A 20,402-nucleotide genomic window follows, 5' to 3' on the forward strand; every position below is an offset into this window, starting at 1 on the left:
GTTGTTTTATTTAAAACACGTGCGCCTGTATGTTTGTCTGTTTATCGTTACCTAATTGTGAGCCTTTTTTGGTGGGGAGGGGAAGGGGGGGAAAGACGAACCGCAAAGGAGTGAAGCTGCTGCCAGGGCAAGAGTGTACCAGACGTAGAACTGACCGAAAGGCGTCCGTGAAGACGGCGACCTCGGGATGACGTAGTGAAGCTGAAGTCGGAAAGGGGGAGGGGGGGATGTTTCTTCGCTGCTGCGAAGTGTCGAATGTGTTTCACTCAGCCCTTCGTACTGTCACTCCCCTCCTCCACCCTCCACTCCCCTCTTGAATGGCTGGGTTTGCTGTCGTACATCAGTTATGGCGGGCGATGTGTCGTTCCGCCGCCGCCGCCTTCGCCTCTGCTCTGCCCCGGGGGGTGGAGGTGTTGCGGCAGGTGCGGGCCCCCCCGCACAGCTGTTTCCAGTTCTTCGGACTCGACTTCCTCATCGATCAGGACGTCAGGTACTTGCTGGCTGCAGGAGGGGCGGGTAGCAGGTAGTGGGGGGGTATGTGTACGCGTGTGTGTGTGTGTGAGACGGTTTGTGTCCTTTTATTATGTATGCATGTATGTATGTATGTAACGCGCCACCCGGGGCCCCTCGCAGGCCCTGGCTACTGGAGGTCAATGCCACCCCCTCAATGAAGGTACGACATGATGTACAGACGAAACCATGCAAGTGGTTAACCTCCCGTTACACGTCCGTACATATGAACCTGGCTGAAACTAAGTCCCCCGAGGAAAAACCCTCTACCGTGAAATTCACTGAAGGAGTCGTACACACTTCTTCCACCCCCGTTCCACGGTTTTCCCCTTTCCTCTGGCCAGGTGGAGCACTGCGACCCGCGGGTCGCTGAGCTGATCTTTCGTCAGAAGTGGGCTGCCGTACGGGATATGGTGGGGCTGCTGGGCCTGTGTCCAGCGCGGTTCGAGGAGGGTTCCCCGGGTGCGAGGGGGGCGAGGGGGGGACGTACACGTATAAGGCTGAATAGTGCGGGAAGGAGCTGTCTGGCTATGAGCTGCTGTTGCGGGTGCGGTGCGAGAGGGGGGCTTCCAAGCAATTCCCCGCCAAGTCGCCGCCACGTGGCGTTCGCAGGATGCACACCTGCCTCCGCCTCCCGCCACTACCACCACCACTACCACCACCACTACCACCACAACTACCACCACCACTTACAACCACTTACAACCAGTACCACCACTACTTACCACCACTACCACCACCCGCAAATAACCCCCCCTTCCCCCTCCTCCCCCCTTCAGTTGGCCCCTCCCTGGACCGCTCCACCCCCGCCTACGCCCTCCAAGAGCTACGCCGCCGGGGGGGCTTCCTGCCCCTCATGCACCTGCTGCCCCACCCGGACACGTCCACGACGGCGGCGGCGGCGGCGGCGGCGGGGCTCAAGAGGCCGCTGCCGTGGACCCCAGCGGACAGGGCGCTACGGAGGTGGTGTACGGCGTGTCGGGAATATCAACAGTCTGCGGCGGAGGTGCCTTGCTGGGGAGGGGCCACCGACGGGGGCGGGGAGCGCGAGGGGAAAGGAGGTGTGGGAGGGGCGGGGAGTGGAGAGGGGTGACTGAGAGGGGTGGGGTGGGGTGGGAAGGAGGGTTTCGAGTGCAGGTGCGGAGGCGGCGGTGTATGCGGAGGAACTGTACTCCTCCTGGCTGTGGGCCACACTATGACATCTGCTGGCGGGCGGGCGGGCTGGCATGGCCTGCTGCCCCTCCTTACTAGTGGCTAGTAGGTCTACCTGCGGCTGAAGGCCTAGCTACAGCCGTGCCGGTGGTTGGGCCTTCCTATGGGCCCCCGACCCGTGCGTGCCTGACAGCGCTCAATACCACGGGTTTGCTTTAGTCAATGTGATATACAGCTCCTGTGCATGTCTGTATGTCTGTATCTTTGCATGAAGATGCGGAGACTCCTCGGGATTTGGGGGGGACAGCGTGCCGCCGTGTGCCGGAGAGGAAGGGGAAGGCGGAATGCATCTTGCTGCTGACTATTGACAGGCAGACAGACGGACAGATGGACAGACGGACAGATGGACAGACAGACGGGCAGACAGAGTGCCTACTGTGTGCATTTCCTGGCTAGGGGGTTACGGCACCCGCCGGCAGTGGTGATAGTGGAGGCAGTGGTGGTGGGGAGTCGCCGTACGGTAGTTGGGTCGGGTCGGGCGGTGGCGGGAGTAATGCGACATGGGTGGTTAGTGGAGGGGCGCCTGGGTGCGGGTGCGGGTGCGGGTGCAGGGGAGGCGTGTATGGAATGAACGATATGGTGTTCTCCGGACTTGCAGGCCCACATCCCCCATTTCGACTACCATTTGCCAACCCCGGAAGGCTGAGGCCCCCTGGACTCGACATAGTGATAATCAGGAAACTGTACATACATACGCGAGCTGACCAGGAACTAAGTTGAGGCGCCGTTGATCCGCTAGATTTGGTTGGATGCTGGTGGTGAGTTGCTGAACCCAACGAATACACTCTGAAGTCGGATGGGGTGAACGGATTAGGGTGCCCCTCTCGCAGGGGAGAGCAGGGAGCTGCCTCCAAGGGAAAGGGGGCCGCTGGCGAAGCTATACCACCCTGTAACAACATACATACATACGCACGCACGCAGGTGTAAGAATGTAAACATCAGGTATAGCCTGCACAATTAGATTGCGTTATTTGAATAGCGGAATACCGGGATCAGGGAAGCCGACGGCAATGAGAGAAATCGTCCGCCAGTATAGTAAAGCAGGCGTAAAATGGGGATTGGGACCGATACAGACAGACAGACATACACCTGGACGAACGCAGGAGATAACTCTCCAGCCTGAATGCATGCTTAGCAAGGCCAACCGCTCAAAGCTCAAACCCGTCAACCGCTGTGGCCGCTTTCGTCGTCGTCGTCATCGCGAGGCAAAAATTGATTCCTTAAGAATTAAATTACGAAAGAAAATGAAAGCGAATGAATGTCTCGTGCAGCTGCCCCCGGCCTCCCCCCTAGACTCTAGGGCCTAGAGGCGCATTTCCCCCTCCCTGGACCTCCAGACCTGGCCTCGTTTCAGGAAAACCTTCCCGGCCATCCCGGCGGCGGGGTTGTTAGGCAGTGGCTCCCTGCGGGCACCTTCGTGAGCACTTAGTTCCTCGTCTGGCGCCCGGGAAGCTGGAGACTCGGCGGTGCTGTTGAGTACAGTTTTCTGTAAGGTGACCACATGAGGAGGAAGCGCCGAATTACGGCTAGGATGGCGTCCGGTAGGGAGGTGGGTCGGCCTCCGAGGTATGGTGGGGCGATCTACTTGCCGGGATCTCAGGCGGCGATGGCAGGAATGCGGGCAATTGGGCCCCACGCCATCTGACACGTAGTACGGGCTTGGGCCAGGTGGTATCAGTTGGTAAGCGCGAACTGGGAAGGGGGGGAAGGCATGGGGGGTGAAGCTTGGGGAAGGCATGGGTAACCGGCCTCTGCACAATGCCGGGGAGAACTAACTGTCAAGGGCAGGACAATGTTTACAAGGCCTTGGTTGACTTATTAAGGCTTCGAGCAGTTCTTCGTATGTACAATCCAAGTAACCGTTTGTCAGGTTGGTGGGCTTGGTGCAGGTACCGTACGGATAGGGACAAGAAACTGCCAGCCCACGGGGCCCGGGGCCGGCAAATTGTCGGTACGGATACGATGCTGCGGCCCTTATGGTTAAATTTCACGTGCCATGAGTTGACGTTGCAGGATTTTCAATGACTTTGGCATAATACGTTTCCAGCAATTGCCGGTTGGGCTGGTGTACTGCACACCGGTGCTTTTGTGGTACCCACGGAGTAGAGTTTACGTCCTTTTATTTATATACCTGAATCTGTTTCATATTCCAACTGCTGCTATCTTGAAGTGGTACACCCGTTTGGCTCCGTCATGATACTACGGGCAACCTGAAGATAGCCCAAGACGTTTCACGCTCGTTGGGCTTATTTGTCTCAGTGCTGAGAGAAATTTGTTAGGGCATACAAATTAGCGTGGTGACGCCTAGCATATCTTATTTCAGGCGTTGGTATACTGAGGCAAGGGCACCAGTGGGCCAAGAGGGCCTGTCCCATGGAGCAGTATCATGAAGCGGACCATCAGGACACCAGCTATGTTGACTGGTCGTTCCTTCCCCCGACGGCGTTGCATGTGAGTCCGTAAGGTCCCAAGCGCCAAGACTGCCATATGCCGCAATGCTTTTCAATCTGCGTTTTCATCTCAAAGGAAAAACAGCAATCGTGACGCATGCCGGGTGGAAACCAGACATTCCCAATGTTGGTTTAATGCTGTTGGTTTGATGCTTTGTTGAATTCCCCCAGGTCATCGGTACCGTGCTGCCCCCATCGTCTCTTCTTAGAGCTAGGCTTGTCAATCGGCATTGGGCTGGCTGTCTGGCAGCGCTTGTTGACACGCTTTACATAGTGCCCGAGTACTTCTTGACGGAGCAATCCGTGGCAGAGGTGCAGAAGGCCTTTCCCAAGGCAACGACAGTGAGCCTAGATTTGCAAGACACGTTTATGGCGGTTCCTCTGGCGTACAAGGATAGCCTGGACCGCTACATTTCTCTGCGTAATGAGCACGTGGCAGCGGCCGATGCGACAATTGAGGAAGCCTCAACGGCGTCTTCGGACGTGTGTCAAACGGATGGTGCAGCGGACTCGGGCCGACCCAGTGAGGACGCAAGTGGTGGAGCCATGGGCACGGCAGAGTCAGCACCCGAACGACCAGCCTCCCCGGCAGATGCTGATGTCACTGGTATTGAGCCATCTTCCCAAGCGTCAACCAGCACGCCGCACACATCCGGAACCGCAGCTCCCAACCTGGGTTCCTCCACTCCAAGCTCCTCGTCGGCGCCGCAGCCGTTCCAACCGCAACAGCAACAAAGCGTCGCGGCGCTCGCCGCTGCCTTTGCTGCGGATTTCCTTAATGGCGCGCACAACTGCAGGACTGGAAGCGCCGGCTGCAGTGCATCACCAGCAGAGCCACCGGGGCCACCAGCACCTGCACAAGCAGCCGAGGGTGGTGGCGACGCAGGCCACGGTCAAGCTGACCCACCTGCAGCGGCGCCTGCTACAGGCGGCAGAATTGAAGCGGCTGTCGCCGCCGCCACCGGGGCCGTCGATCCTCCCGTCGCCGTTGCGGCAGACCTCGCTGGTGCGGCCGCAGTCCCGGCCCTGGTACCAGTGGTCGGCCAGCTGCCAGCTATTCCTGGTGCGCAGCCTCCTTCATCTCCGCCAACTTTCCCCTACTCGGCCATCCCCGTGGAGCCCCTTACGGGCCTCGTTCCCCCTGCCGCCACTCACTTGCGCGTGCGGCTACCTGATAGTCTTGACGTGCAAGCCCACCACGCGGATGTCTCCACTTCCTGGGATTACGTCTCCGCGCTACTCGCTCGTGTGGGCTCCAGCCTGTCCAGCCTCTCCCTCTCCACCGCACCGGACGCTGCGCACATCTCCATGCTGAGCCCTTTGACGCAACTCACCTCCCTCATCATGGACGAGGCCTCCCACTCCACCTGGTCCGTCGAGCACCTCCCCATCGTTGGATCTCTGACCGGGCTTCGGAACCTGGCCATTAAGATCCCTCCCTTCCGCAGCAGCCGCCCTGACCCGCCCACCACTCCGCAGCCGCCCGCCGCGCTGGCATCCTGGACGGCTCTTCAGCGTCTGACAAAGCTCCACGTCTCAGCGCTGCGCTACAGCTTCCACTCCTCGCTTGTAGCCGTGCTGCCGCACCTGAACAATCTGGAGTACTTGGCGCTGCGGGCACCTCAGACGCGGCTGCCGTGGATGGGAACCGAAAAGCCGCTGTTTGCCAATATCGGCACGCTGACGGGTCTCACTCAGCTGAGTCTGGCGCTGGGGGATCACAACATGGCGCCGCAGGACTGGCAGTCGCTGACCACCCTCACCAAGTGAGAGGGGGGCGTGTGATGGGGCACGAAAGGGGCCTAGGGGTTTAGGACGAGTCTGAGGCGATGGAGGCGAGTTGGTTTGCCCAACGGCGTATGGGGATTAGGTTGGCGGCGCTGGCCTGTGGGTTAGTGTGGGTGCAGCACATCCCGCACATCACCCCCGGCGCCAGGTGATGGCTAAATAACCATTTAGCCTCCTCTGGTTCGCTGCAAAGTCAGCAGTCGGCTGGCAGAGGCTGGCGCTGGCTTGGAGTGTCATGTGCGCTGAAGGGCGGTGCGCTTTGTTTTGTGCAGCACAGCACAGGGGGAATGAATGCTGCCCGCCGGAACATGCTACATGTCCAAACGCGGGTGAAGGTAGCTGATGCTGTATCTATCTGTGTGTAGGGGCCCCGGCAAGACGTTACTGCGGCCCACATGCAGCAAGTATATACGTGTAGCCTAATGAACTGGTGTTCGGGACACATTCGCCCCGACGGGGCCCTGCGCATCACTACCACCTAATCCCGCATGGGCACACCGAATCGGGGCACGGGTGGCCCAGATGGGTGACATGGGTGGCTCAAACGCCATGGGAAGCGGGATGGTGATGGTTTCTTGCGTGGCGCCTGCTGTGCACATGCAGCTGTTTCTAGGGGTAGTTCCACACTTCTGTCCCGGTCCTTTCAGTGTTCAGCGGAACCTGCTGCCCTTTCGGGCTGCCTGGACATCTGCAGTTGGTGATACTGTTGGTAATACATTCCTTGCACAATATTGTCATCGCCTCTGAGTCTGAAATCAACATCAATATCAGGTGATCTTGCTGCCATCCGTGTCACCTTGCAATCTTCTCATCCCTCTCCTCGTGCCAGGCTCTCCGCTATCGAGCTGAGTGTGTCGGAGGGGAGTGACGGCCTCAACGTGCCAACGGGCTTGGAGTTCCCGGCGCTCAAGTCGCTCAAGCTAAGATACCCGAACAGGTGCCTATGCGGCAGGGGCTTGAGTTTTTGAAACTGGTTGACGTCGAGTTGGCCCTGTCGACTCGACATGAATCAGTTTCATGTCGAGTTGACAGCAGGGCGGAAAATGGCAAGGAAAGAGGTGGTGTGACGCGGAGTCGGTTGGACCAAGCGTTGGCATCGCCCAGGCGTTTGTGTGTTCATGCCACATTTCGTCCAGGCCTATGCATACGTGCATTGCGCTGCGGGCCGTTGGTTGCCCTCGCTATCCTCTAGATGTACACACAGGTCATGTACGCGGTGTGGCAGGACTCTGCCTCGGAAGGCAGCTCCGCTTAGATGCCTAGGTCTAGGGTTTCTACCACGTAGGGTATTTAGACAAACACGCACACTTCCACTCCTTCCCCCCAAAATCAGCTTCCTTTGTGGTTGTTTTCCATTCGCGCATTCACTCCCCTCCCCCTTGGCCTTACTCCCCGGGTCGTTCACGTTCGTCTTCCCCGGAACTCCCCCCGCTGCTCATTGCAGCCAAGACCTGGTCCGTATCGCCGTATGGTCCGGTATTCAGCGACTGGATATCAAGTTCCCCGAACACGAGCGGGAGTGGCACCAGGTAGATGGGTCCGGAGGGGACCCGATAGCCATGGAGGCCACATATCGAAAGAGGATGCTTGCATGCGAAGGGTGCGCCGCATGCTGATGGGCACGCAAAACAATTACCGCAATTGCCCTGCCCCCTCCAAAGCCTTCTCCTGCAACCGCATCGTACACATTCTCTGCTTCCTCCCCATTTTCTTCTATCCACCTCTCTCATCCTTCCAGGTCATCCTTCATACAAAACATACGCCGCCTCTTGCCTTCGGAAAGTGCGCTTTTGCATGTTGTGTTCTTTTCCTCCTCCTCCTCCTCCTCCTGGTGCGAGCACATGTCCCCCCTCCACATTTGCCAACCGCCGCCGCCCCTGGACCACTGCAGGAAGATGCTGTTGTTGAGCTGTTGGACTTCCGCACCAAGCTGCTTCCAACCGCTGGTGCCGCCGTTATCTGCTCTGTATTGGACAACGCCCCCGCAGCTCACCTGGCTGCCAGTGGTGCCCTGGATGCGGGGTTCAGTCTGGGGCCCGCAGGGGTGGTGGCGCTCATGGGGCAGCTGGCTCCCCTTCACCAGCAGCAGCAGCAGTCAGGGGCTGGTGGGGGCCCTGGAGGAGGACGTCATGGCAATGCGTCCATGCCGCCCACGGGTGCGGGCAACACGGCCGGGCTAACGTCCTGGTGGTCACCGCTGCTGCCGCTACTGGCGCTGCCGAATATGGTGGACTTCAGGTGGGTTGGAAGGGGGTGCCGAAGCGGGGGTTTGGGGGGTTTGGTTCGGAGACAGGAAACTGGGGCCCGCTGGTTAGGATGTCCTATGGAACAGCTTGTTGCAAAAAAGCAGCAGCTGTTTCCCCCTGTCCTGCCGCCCTCTATCGTCCGTGTCTCACGCGTCGGGAGTTGTTTCTTTGGCTTCGCATGTAATCCCCCCCCCTTCACCCTCTTGCCCTGGCAGCAGCTTCTACCGTGTGTGGTTCGTCTTTCCCCCTTCACCCCGTGCTCTGCCAGGTGCTCCGCCAAGGAGGGCCTTGCCAGCCACGATCCCATCTTATTTGATGAGATCATTTCGGGTCTGTGCGCCGCCTGGCCGGGAGTGACCCGGCTGTGTTTCAAGGGCTGCATCAACGTGCTTAGTCAGCAGGGGGGCTGGGACTCGCTCAAACAGCTCACCAGGCTGCAACAGCTAGAACTCAGGTCAGTGCGGATAACGGGGGGAGGGGGGGGTATGAAGGCAGGGAGCAGAGGGAGGGTCCCTGGACGGGGCCGAGGTAGGATGGGACACAACTTACACAGAGTTGTAAGTTGTAGCGAGGGCAGAGGCCAGGAGGGTGCATCACAGGTGAACAACTCGACGGGTTGTGTAGGAGACGACGGGATAGTGAGTCTGAATGAAAGCTGTGCAGGAAAGTTGCACATGGCGTTGTTTATTGTAGGAGGAGGGGCAGGGGCGGTAGCAGTAAGCAGCTGCCTTGAGAGTGCCTTGGGAGCGGTGAGGGGACATGAAACCGTGCGGCAGGCAGGAAAGCCAAGCAACATTTGGCCACTGGTCAAAGGGATCTCGCGAGGTCATCTCTTAGCTGTTTGCCTGCCTGTCTGTCAGTCTGTCTGTCTGTGCCCGCTCAGGGATACTGATGGGGTTGGAGGACGACAAGTCGGGAGGGGGTTGTCCGTGTGCTGCTCGCTTTGCATGGCGCTACCCTCAAATCGCAGCTGCTTAGGCTTCATCACCACCGGGCCTGGCGCCCTGCTAACTGCCGCCTTTCCTTCGCGACGTGTGAACTTCGACTTTCGTTGCATAGCCTCTTGTTTCCTCAACCCTCCAGGTTCCTCCTCCTCCCTTGCCTCTCCTTCCAGGCACCACCCTCCTCAGGAGGGAGAGCCCCCCGCGGACCACAACATCTCACGGGCCCAGCGAGCTCGCTTCCTCCGAGTAGAGCCCATCAAGCTGCCGGCAACCAGTCTGCCGGACTCGTTGCAAGTACGTGTGCTTATGTCCGTATGTATGCATGTATTTCCGAGCGTACGTTCTGCACACCTATTCGTGGCTCTAAACAGGGAGCTCCCCTACGTGTGCGTATGTTGGAAGCAAGCACTTATCGCCCACCCACCCCGCCCACCAACAACCTCACTCCGCCTGTCACTTTTGCTTGCTCCCAAGATTACATCTGAAGAGGCGACCAGGCGTCCAAACTTTTGACGTCCTCTTCCCCTTTCTGGTGATCTCCGCCAGACGCTGCTTTTGGAGAACGTGGAGCTGCGGAGGAAGGAGGTGCGCGCTGTAGGGGCCGGGGGGGGTGGGGAAGAATGCACATGATGGGCGGTGGAGGGAGGAGTTGGTCCGAGCACGGGCTAGGGTCCGGTTCTCCTCACACCTAACGGGGCCCCTTCCGCCCCTTGCCCTGCCTTGCTGCCGGCACTAATTCTTCCTTTCGCCTATTTTATCCCTCCATTAGACGTACTGCCTGACGAATCTGACATCGCTGGAGCGGCGCACTACCTGCCGCCACTTCCCCGAGTTTGTGGGGATGCCGTTGCAGGTACGGACGTGTGTGCGTGTGTGTGTATTTGTGTTTGCTATCCGGCTTGCTCTGTGGCACGCACTGCAACGTCCCTCATTACCTGGATTTACCATTACGACAACCCTGTTGCGGCCCACATGTCCCCTTGTGTTATCTGTGTGACACTGCTTCTTGGCGCTGTATAGAGCCCTTTTTTCTCTTCCCGTATGTAGAAATTTCATATCTTGCGCGATGTGCCCTCGTGTGTGTGCTGTCCTCCCCTAACCCCTCCTCCCCCCAACGTACCTCGCCTCCCCCATTGGCTGTGGCCTCCGCTGCCCCCTCAGCGTTTGGTGGTGTCCAACTGCTGTGTAAAGGCCAAGGGCATCGCCTCTATCGCGTTGGAGTGCGGCAGACTGACCCACTTGGTGTTTGCGGTGTACAAGGTGTCGGAGGAGGCGGACCTGAGGGAGCTGCAGGTTAGAGGCGGGATGGGGGGACGCGGTGTGGTATGGATGTGGGCTTGGCAGGGGAGTGGTCTGGGGCAGGGGGACTGCGGAGGTGATGTCTGATGACACGTACGCGTCCTATCAGCTATCTTACATCCGTCCCCGTTTCCTTTTCCTTCCGCATCCACCCACGAATTCATTTGCCCATCCCTCCATCCACTCGTCCCCTACATCCGTCCGTCCGTCCGTCCGTCCGTCCGTCCAGGACATTTTCCATGACATCTTGTATCCCAAGGCAATGCGGTGTGTCTTGACGTGTTGCGCTGCTGGTTTCGCCTGCTCCCTTTTCCTCCCGATGTGTCCTCCCGATGTGTGTACCGTCCCTCGCTGTCAGGGCGCTCTTCGTCACCTGGTTTGCAGTCTGACTCAGCTCCAGGTGCTCAAGGTGCGAGTGTTGGCGGGCTGCATTACTCAGGCGCTGGTGCAGGACATGGTGCAGCACCTGCCCCACCTGCAGCGACTCAAGCTCACCAGCTCGGACGGATGGTCGGACCCGGCCCTCTTCCTGCCTCTCACCCGCATGTCCGGGCTGAGGAAGTGCTCACTGGCTTACTTCAAGAGCGCGGAGTTGGCCATGCTGTTGCGCGCCGAGTTCCGTACGGCGTTGCCGTACTGCAAGATCAAGGCCAAGCACGAGACAGGTTGACGCCGTGGGACTGCAGAGCGCGATAGTGCGAGTCCAGGAGGAGGACAGAGGAGGGCAGGTGGTGGGGGGGGGGAGAGAGGAGAGGAGGATAGAGGGAAATGAAGGGGGTACATGAGAGCAGCCCGTCGCCCTTGGCTGGCTGTCCCTGCCAGCCAGCGCCCGAAAGCGCGCAGCATGGCGAAGGCAACGAAAAGGCAAGGCAAGGTGGCGTTCCTTCTCCCCGTGGGTGCCCCGCCCTGCCCCTATTCAGTGGGGGCATTCTTTCCGCACCTGCTGAAAACAATTGTGACAGACATACGTGTTGTATGTTTTGGCCATTGCTTGCAGATAAACCCTCCTCTTTCCCTCAGCTCTTTGGTTTTCATGTGGGGAGGTAATAAAGTGGCCTCTGCATTTGTATGTTGTGAATGCTTCATCATCTCGCATACGGCTCTGTGACAGCCTTCAGTCAGGTTGAATGGGGTGGGGGGGTGGTACGCGGACGGACTTGCGAGGCCACCGAGATGATGTTCCCCATGTGTTGTTGGTGTTTGCAGCTTGTTGTGCAGCTTGGACGGTGAAAAACAGAGGCATTGCGGTGCGGGGTGGATTTCAATAATGTGGAGGATAATGTGGATGGGGGTGCAGTCCGGGGTTTTGTCCGGTATGCGTCATGGTGCGGTGGGGCAGGCTACTGGGTGTGGGGGGAAGGGCCCGGGTATTCCCCCGGGTCACCCCGCTGCCCCCGGCGGCGTTTTGCACTTTGTTGGCTAGGCCGTAGATGGAAGTAGATGGGAGAAACAACTCCAACCAAGCAAGCTTTATCATTTTGGCGGAGAACATCTGTCGCCGTCGTTGGTGTAGTACGGGTAGTGGTGCATCGTGGTGGTGGTGGCATTTGGAGCAATCCGCGCATGCAGGTCATGTATGCATCTATGCGGCTGCGCGAAGCGGTATTAGGGGTAGCTGGTGTCCCACCACCCGTATGGTACGTATGATACCTGGCGATGGTGCCCGCGCTTACATCGTACACAGCCGTCTGTTGCCTGTATGGCGCCGCCGAAATGTGTGGTTGCAAACGCACCGGGGCTGCGGCCGCAGCGAGAGCTACGAACGACGTGTGCGAGCGCCGCACGCCGGGTGCTGTTCCTGGAGGCAGAGGCGACGGAGGTGTAGGCCGCGTGCAGGGCTGCGGTTGGTGGTGTCGGGAAGCTGGAAGAGCGCGGGGGGGGGGGCAGCAGGGACCAGCAGAGTCCATAGCTCAGCCTTCATTAGCATGTTGGCAGTTTACGGTAGCATAAAAGTGATAAAATGTGTGCTGAGGGGAACTCCTAGTTCTCCGTCTGGTGCTGGTGCGGGGGTGGGGTGGGCGGTTTGCGGGGTTCGTAGACCACTGGTGTAGAGCACGACGAGGTCGTTCTGACGTTTTGGTTTGTTGGAAAGGGAGTCCACTATGTCGTGGCTGTCCTTATGAAGACTGTGTTCATGGGGTGAGGTCAACCAGGTGGCGCTGGTGGCGTAAGTGGGGTGGATTGCGATTGGATGGCTAGTGTACTAACATAAGCAGATGCAGGGAGGGGCTACAGTGGGGGCCGGGTGAGGGCGCTTTGGAGAGAACGCTTTAATTGCGTACTGTCGGATTGCTAGTTGTTTGTTCGTCTTGCAATGATCGTCTTGGCGTTTTAAGTCTGTGTGCGAGAAAGGGGCCCTGAGGTGTTGAGACCCGGTTGTCCGCTCGGTGGATGTTACAGCGCTGCGGGGTGGCGGGAAGTCGGGGCCGGGGCTAATGTTGGTGGAGGAGAGGATGGACGAAAGAATGGAGGTGGAGGGCTACTGGTGATGCACGGCATTGACGTACTGGGCCCCGAAGGTGACAAGGTATTGTTGTTATGGCGCATTATGTGCGTTTTCGTTTGTGGTACACGCCTAATGTCATGCACGGTTTGCGAGGAGTGTGTGTGGCATGGTAGTATGTGCAGTGTCATGTGTGCTATTAAATGGTGTGTGCACGGCTATAGAACAGCTGCCTGGGGACTTGAGCGAAACGCGGGGAAGATGTTAGCGGGAACAGAGGCGGAGCTGCCGGGGTCGCTATCGGTTTGGGGTTGGCGCATGTGTTCGGGTCAGTGGCTGCGCGGCCTCCGCGCTCACCGAAGCAAGACCCACCCTGAAGCGGGTGACGCAACAAGGGTTTTTTGCCATAAGGGCCGCGTGCAACATGGTAGAAATGAGCAACAACAGTTTGCAACATCTCATTTGTACGACTGTTAAGCCCAGTATAACATCGTACAATATCGTCCATAAGTACGTACACGTGCGATCTGTTGTAATTTAATCCTGACATAATGAGCTCCAGTCGGTGGCCGTGCGGTGCTGCTGCTGTGTACTTCCTGCTGCTTGCGCTAATGACTTGACATTGCCAGTTCTTTTAAATGTGAACTACATTAAAAAACGGTCAGCGCTCGTGCTTCCGTCCTTTCCTTGTTTCGTTAGGGGAATATTAGCAGGGCTGTGTGCATGTATGTGCGTGTATGTGCTGGGAAGTCCGCATGGCCGAGGGCGTGTGTTAAAGATGTGCGCTGTTGCGCGCTGAAAAGCTCCACTGCAGGCGAGGCTGAGTAGGAGGAGGTATGAAGTCCCAGACAACCTCCCCAGGTCCCACAGGTTATCGATAATTGCATGCTACCGGCATCGGCATACGAAGGAGATAGCGAATTAAGCAAGTAATGAGCGTAGCATGCGCCTCAACTGAAACTGTGGGCCGCGAGTATCTCCGACGGACAGGTGCATGCGTGGGCCGCTTAAAGGTAGGTTGATATAGAATACTGCGAAAGCGTTAGCCTGTAGGTTGTCTACCAAGCATATGCAGCGATCAAACATGGACGCGGAGAACTGAACTTACAGTTCCCTGACACACAGAGTGACATAGTCATCTTTGCATATTAGCAAAGGACAAGTAAAAATATACATGCCATCGTTCGAAGCCTCCACGACCTGGGGTTGTATGTAAAAACTCCTTGCTTTGTTAACAGGTCCGTGGATTTGCACGTTGCACCGGAACCAAACGGTACCATCGGCGAAAATGCCGTAATCGCAAATACAGCTTGCATCCTTTCGTGCAGGTGTCCATGCTCTTATGACACGCGCATAGCGCATGCGTGCGCTAGGCGTAGTACCGGCACATCAGGTATCATTTAAGTGCTGAAGTGGGATTGCCCACCACACTCCGTAGCGGGGTTAATAATAAACTCAACTGTCGAGAAGCATAAGTCAATCACAGTCTTTCCGAAACCTTGCACGCAAGAAGTGCAGAAATAAGCGGCAGGATTACGCAGCCTAGATAACTGCTTGTTGATTATTGTTTACTGCTGGGTTGGAAACATAAGATTGCTTTCTTGAGGCTCTAATGCATCAGCCGGATGGACGTGCCGGGCCTTCACCCGGCTCAACGCTCCCTGATGGTTCCGCAAGGCCGTCCACAGCCCTTCCTCAGCAGTTGACCCTCAGCAGCACTCCCTACCTCAGCACGTCAGCTAGGAGCCCTCTGCAATGTTTTCGCTCCAGCTCACGGCCGATGGTGGTCGCCGCTCGCGCAGCGTCATCCCTGGGCGGCCTGCGCTTCGGCAGGGCAGCCTTTCTTCCAGCCTTGCCTCGCCTTGCAGCTCTCGCCTTCAGCACGCAGCCGTCCTCCATCCCTAAACCGGGCTTCGCGCCGGGTGCACCGGGAGCCACACCCCCTCCCCCAGGCACCGCTCCGAACTCGGCAGCACAGGCAGCAACAGCATCACCACCGCCACCAAGCGGCATTTCAGCCACTGCTGCCAGCGGCTCCACCCGGCCCCCTCCAAGGGGCGCTGCTTCCTCGGCACCACCCGGCGGTGGCGGTGAAGGCAGCGGCAGTGGTGGCGCTGCTGCCGCACCCACCGCCATAAAGACCCGCAGCTCGCGACTGGGTTGGGTGATTCCGATCATTGGACTGCCGCTCATTGCTGCCTACTATAATTACCAAAAGGTGCGATCTGGGTCGCGGGCCGCCAGAGATGGATATTTTCTAATTGCAGGTTGAAAACTGAACCTCGAGACCGCCGGCGGCTGGTCAAGGGAATGAAACCTCCTTCCCTCCCTCCTGGCCATGGCGCCGGCTACCACCCCCCTTCGACCACCACCATAGGCTCAGTGACATGCGCGCACGTCCGTAGTCCTTATTGTTCCAGGGGCTTGCCGCTGGAGTGGTTGCGTCGCGTTCGTTATGTTGGTTGGGTCCTTGGCCGTTTTTGAAGCATCATCGTTTAAACCACGGTCGTAGAGGAGGTCGGTTTCGGAGCTATAATCAATATCTTACCGTACGACGAATGCACAGACCCAAACTATATGTCCGGTTTCTAAACCTGCATCACTCAGGAGTACGACAAGGAGTGGGACACCAAGGTGGAGAAGCTGATGCAGGAGTTCATGGCGGAGAGGAGGCCGCCGCCGCGGACCCTTACCACCGCACCACCACCACCACCACCGCCGCCGCCGCCGCCGCCACCACCACAGGCCCCTGAACCGGTGCCCACGCCGTCACCTTCGCTGCCCGCAGCGCCTCCTCCATCGGCATCCCCAAAGGCGACTGAGACGGCGCCGCTGCAGGGTGTGGCGAGCGAGCCAAAAGCCAAGCCGGAGGCGATGTCGGCAACGCCACCGCCAGTGCAAGAGCTGGCAGAGGCGGCCGCCCCAGCGGCGGCAGCGCCGCCGCCGCCGCCATCCCCACCACCGCCGCCACCACCATCGGACACGGAGGCTGCCGGCGTTATCTTGACGGCGACAGAGGCGGCGCAAAAGGCGGCGGCGGACGTTGCCCCCTCCTCCACCTCCACAGCCGGCTTTGCTGCCACCCCCGCAGCCACACCTGTTGTTGCAACAGAAGCCAAGAGCCCGGAGGAAGGTTCCACACCCGCACCCGCACCCGCACCCGTGCAGTCGCCTGAAGCCGCTGTGGCCACCGCCACGGCAGCGGCGCTTGCGCTGCTGCAAACGGGTGCCGTACCGGCGGCGCCTCTGCCTGCGGACCTCCCGCCAGGAAAGCTGGGGTTGGAGGGCATGGACCTCAGTCCTGTGGGCCTTATCCAGCACGCGGTCAGCTCAGCCCCTGTGGTGGACTGGTCGCAGTGGCCGGAGCGACATGCACAGGTGTGTCTGTCTGTATGTATGTATGTGTCTATGTGTGTATGTGTAGGGGGGGAGTTGTGAAAGAGGCGCCGGCAGCTGGGTTGGTGGGTTGTGCTCTTGGATAGGCGGATAAGGCCCGCTAAGGCCCGCTTTATCATATAGCCGTAGTTCATGGCGGGATGAGATTTATCTACCATTTTATCGTAATAACAACCTTAATTATTATGTTCATAAACATAAATACCGTTTTAAATTATCGTTGTCCTAACTACCGTAGTGGACCAAACAAGCAAGCAGGTGCTATGGCACTCGTGGAATGGAGGTCGCGGAGGATTAAGTCAGCTCACGGGTCCGATTACCCGTCACACCAGCACAATCTCTTTTGTTGTGTTCGGGAGCCCCTCTCCATCCCGGGGGCCATTATATTCCTCACCCATAGCATTACATATGAATTTCCCCAACTTGAAGAGTTCGAGAGACCACGCCTCTGACTGCCACACTTATCAATAACCCTTCTATCAATAACTCCGTGTCGCTGTAATCTAGTAGTCGTTTAGACCTTTTTGTTTGTTGCTATCTCCTTTCCAGGATTGACTTGACGCCCCCGGCAAACCCCCTTCCTCCTCTCTCCTCCTCCTCTCCCCACCGCCAGGCGGTTGCGGACTCCCAGCTCATGTTCGACGCGCTGAAGACGCTGACCAGGTGGCACGAGCAGCAGATGGCGGAGGTAGGAGAAGGCGAAGTTCGGGTGGGGGGGAGAAGTGCGTGTGTGTATGTATGTATGTATCCGCGTGCTGCGGAAAGCAGGACCCCGGTAGTTGGGTCGGTTGCCACTGGCGGTGTTGGGAGAAGAAGGGGGAGACCAGGGGCCCATCTTGGAATGGTGGCATGGTGGCGAGGGATCCAGGACGGGAGGGGGACGGAGGGTGCAGTGCTAATGCTATGTGCCGAGGTGACGATGATATGATGATATGATGATATGATGCCGTTTGGGAGCGCATTCCGGGGCTCCACCTTGCCAGCCGCCTCGGCCCTTCCCCCCACCAGCCTTAACCAATTAAATTACCACCTGGCGCCTGAGTGCTGATGGCGCTCAGGCTCAGTGCTGAGTTTAAACGTTTTACACGTTTAAACTCAGAGGAATTATCTACGCTTTGCAAACTCCACCTCGTGCTTCAGTGACCTTGTAGTCGTGCCCGTGTCGGCGAGATGCCCGCCCGGCTCTTGTTACATTGCCCGCACCCATCCCGGTTTCTCCTTTGGCCTTTCCCGCCTGAGCGCTGTCTCATTCCGCAATGTGGTAATGGTGGTTCCGGGGTAAGTATGCTTTGTCGGCTCCGAAACCTCCCCCCGCGCGGCGCTTGCTTCGAACAACCCAATGTGGCAAACACACGTATCTATGTGCTGCCCCACCCCGTCCCTCTGGTTGCGACCCCAGAGGCCCCTGCCCTCTTAGCGCTAAGCACTCCTAATCCCATTTTGACAGGTTCGCGGGCAGCTGGCAGCTGCCGTACAACGGTCCGAGCAGCTGCAATCCGCCGGGGAAGCTGCCGTACAGCGGTTTAAGGCGCTGCTAAGGCAGGTGGTGGAGTCCTCGAAGGAAATGCTTGAACTTGAGGTATGGTCTTCGCAATGCGTATGCGCTTACATACATACATACATTGTGCTGTGTGCTCCCGACCCTTGCGCTGTGTTTCGGCTTCGGCCCCCGGCTCTCGCAGCCCACAGTGTAATCTAAGTCATACATACATACATACATACATACATACATACATACATACATACATACATACATACATACATACATACATACATACATACATACATACATACATACATACATACATACATACATACATACACACACACACAAAGACATGTGTACACGCGGTTTTTATCGTTATCTCAACGTTTGAGACACCGGATGCTGACCACCAGTTCTCCTGTTCGACTGCTAGTGCAAATTTCGGCTAGATGCTAGCATCATCCATGGTGACGACGCAAGAGTGGACGTACATACTGCTGTACATGCGGATGTTGGGATTTATGGACCACAGGGCTGGTATCTGTAGGGCCCTAGGCCAGCGAAGGGATAAAAGATGTCCCATGATGCCTGATGGGCCTGATGGCCTCCCCTTGTCGCAACATGAGCCATGTCGTACACACGGCCGTACATGTGTGCAGGTGCGCCAAGCAGAGAAGCGCACACGGCTAGAGGCGGAGAATGTGCGTCTGGCGGAGGCCGTGAAGCGAGGCGAGCAGCTGGAGCAGCTCCGCCTGGCGGTGGGTGCGCTGGGGCTAGCACACGAGGCCCGAGTACGACAGGCGGCTGCCGCACAGGCAGGACACGCGCTGGCGGCGGGTGCAGCGGCGGTGGCGGCGGCGGCGGACAGCGGTGCGCCGCTGGGGCCTGCCGCGGCGGCACTGCGGAGCGGGGCGGCGGCGGTGGACTCGCTGGTTGAGTCCGTGGTGGCTGCACTGCCTGATGGACCTGTGGCGACCAGGCGAGTGTTTAGGGTGTGCGCATGTGCGGATACGATTGCGTATTGCCCGTCTGTCTGATGTCTGTCTGTCTGTCTGAATATGATATGGAGGATTTTGAGTAGCGAATGAGAAGACGTCAACCCCAGCTCTCTTAGCGCTACCTTAGCGCCGCTGCCGCCCTTCCGGTCCCTCCTCCGCCGCCACCTGCTCCCTCCCCCTCATCCCGACCCTGCAGATATGCGAATTCCCACTCACCCACCCACCCGCCCGGCGAATAATTTATCCTTCGCGTATCCCCATCCTCTTTCCTGCACCGCCCCTCCTTCCTGCACCCCTTCACTCTACTCTTGTCCGCTACTTGCCCCCCGCTCAGATCCGAGCTGTTGCAGCAGTTCCGGCGGCTGCGTCGCGACCTGTCCGCGCTGAGCTACCTGCCCGGGGAAAAGGCGGGCATGGTGGCAGTGGCGGTGGCGAGGCTGGCAGCCGCCCTCAAGGTAAAGTTGTGCGGAAGTTGTACGGAGGCGGTTGTACGTTTCCAGAAGACGGCCGTAACCGCAACTCACAAGGCAGCGCGGCGTGCGGGAGGGACAGAGGGGGAGGGTTAGGATTGCAGGTGTGTGTGTGGGGTGGTTGTGATGGCTGACAGGTGAGGGGAGCTGACCTGCATGATGGGGTTGGGGGGAAGGGGGCGGCGACGCGCTAGCAGCTGTCTAGGAAGCGCATCCTGGGGAGAGGCAGAAGGGCGACACCCAGCACAGGGAGGCAGTTACCACTACTACGTGTGGGAAGGGCAAGGCAGGTTCGCGCCCGTGGGGGGCCCTACTGGTCGCCTGGGAGCTCTTGGAGCATTCGACGACCGTCCGTCTAAAACCGCGTAACCGTGCACCACAATGACAACGTCATCACAGTCGGCACGGCTAACGAAAACCCTAAGTCCCCCTCTCCTGTTTAACCCCTCAGGCGGACGAGTCCGAGGCCGTCAAGGTGTTGGGATCTCAGTATGGGTCGGGGGGAGTTGATGCGGCATTGGCGCGGACGGAGGCGCTCGTGACTGCTGGCCAGCTGGCCGCAGCGGCGGAGCTGCTGGCGGCGGCACTGCATGGTACGGCAGCGGCGGCACTTGCGGCAGACTGGCTGGATGCCGTCCATAACCGCACGGCAGCGGAGGCGGCCGTCGCAGCGCTGAATGCCCACGCGGCGGCGACATGGGCGTCCATGGCTTGATTAGGCTCGCGGTGTGTCCTCCTAGCATGCAGATGGACGGTCCCTTCGTCTGAACGGGAGGCAAGGGAGCATGCGCGGACGGTGGTCATGCGGACGGACAGACAGATGGTAATTAATCGTGGATCATTCTAGAACGAGAGGGACAGGCAGGGCGGGCGAAGGGGGGAAGTTCTGCAGGAAGTATGAAAACCTGGCGCAGGGGCAACGCGGGGCTACTAGAACCTGGTGCTTGCTACTTCCGTGATGTACCAGCCGTAGAGCGGTCTTGACTGGCTGGTTGGGCGGCACTAAGTTGTTTACAACCCCCTCCTTGCAATGGTGGGTTGTATGTGACCACCCTGGCATCCGTCCGTCCGTCATTGCTGCCTGTTGCCGTACAGTGCTTCGTGATGTTCGGTCGCTGCAGGGCTGCACCACGTTGGGGTGGTTGTTAAACACCTCATGG

General features: G+C 58.6%; 3 protein-coding genes across 3 annotated transcripts in view; all 3 read left to right on the forward strand.

Annotated features, from left to right (window-relative positions):
- Nucleotides 1-2,683, forward strand: part of TtlG (uncharacterized protein) — a gene marked incomplete at both ends in the record, with an annotated part of 26,293 nt that extends 23,610 nt beyond the window's left edge. The window contains 5 exons of the mRNA XM_002958184.1: nucleotides 411-490; nucleotides 634-673; nucleotides 855-972; nucleotides 1,290-1,473; nucleotides 2,644-2,683. Coding sequence (XP_002958230.1) covers nucleotides 411-490; nucleotides 634-673; nucleotides 855-972; nucleotides 1,290-1,473; nucleotides 2,644-2,683 — 462 coding nt within the window. The remainder of the gene's footprint in view (nucleotides 1-410; nucleotides 491-633; nucleotides 674-854; nucleotides 973-1,289; nucleotides 1,474-2,643) is intronic.
- Nucleotides 2,684-4,095: 1,412 nt separating this feature from the next.
- VOLCADRAFT_99466 (uncharacterized protein) lies at nucleotides 4,096-11,119 on the forward strand (the record flags this gene model as incomplete). The annotated part of the gene is made up of 12 exons (XM_002958185.1): nucleotides 4,096-4,173; nucleotides 4,344-5,938; nucleotides 6,790-6,897; nucleotides 7,405-7,489; nucleotides 7,852-8,198; nucleotides 8,475-8,660; nucleotides 9,321-9,444; nucleotides 9,697-9,735; nucleotides 9,920-10,003; nucleotides 10,312-10,443; nucleotides 10,679-10,716; nucleotides 10,834-11,119. The coding sequence occupies 12 exons, from the start codon at nucleotides 4,096-4,098 to the stop codon at nucleotides 11,117-11,119; spliced, it is 3,102 nt and encodes a 1,033-aa protein (XP_002958231.1).
- A 2,705-nt stretch (nucleotides 11,120-13,824) lies between these two features.
- On the forward strand, nucleotides 13,825-19,957 carry VOLCADRAFT_108034 (uncharacterized protein; the record flags this gene model as incomplete). The annotated part of the gene is made up of 9 exons (XM_002958186.1): nucleotides 13,825-13,882; nucleotides 14,695-14,814; nucleotides 14,866-15,110; nucleotides 15,500-16,270; nucleotides 16,902-16,976; nucleotides 17,736-17,867; nucleotides 18,434-18,768; nucleotides 19,107-19,227; nucleotides 19,694-19,957. 9 exons carry the CDS (start codon nucleotides 13,825-13,827, stop codon nucleotides 19,955-19,957), a joined length of 2,121 nt encoding a protein of 706 aa, XP_002958232.1.
- Nucleotides 19,958-20,402: the final 445 nt, after the last annotated feature.

Source organism: Volvox carteri (genome assembly GCF_000143455.1).
Source record: "Volvox carteri f. nagariensis unplaced genomic scaffold VOLCAscaffold_88, whole genome shotgun sequence".
In the NCBI taxonomy this organism is placed as follows: Eukaryota; Viridiplantae; Chlorophyta; class Chlorophyceae; order Chlamydomonadales; family Volvocaceae; genus Volvox; species Volvox carteri.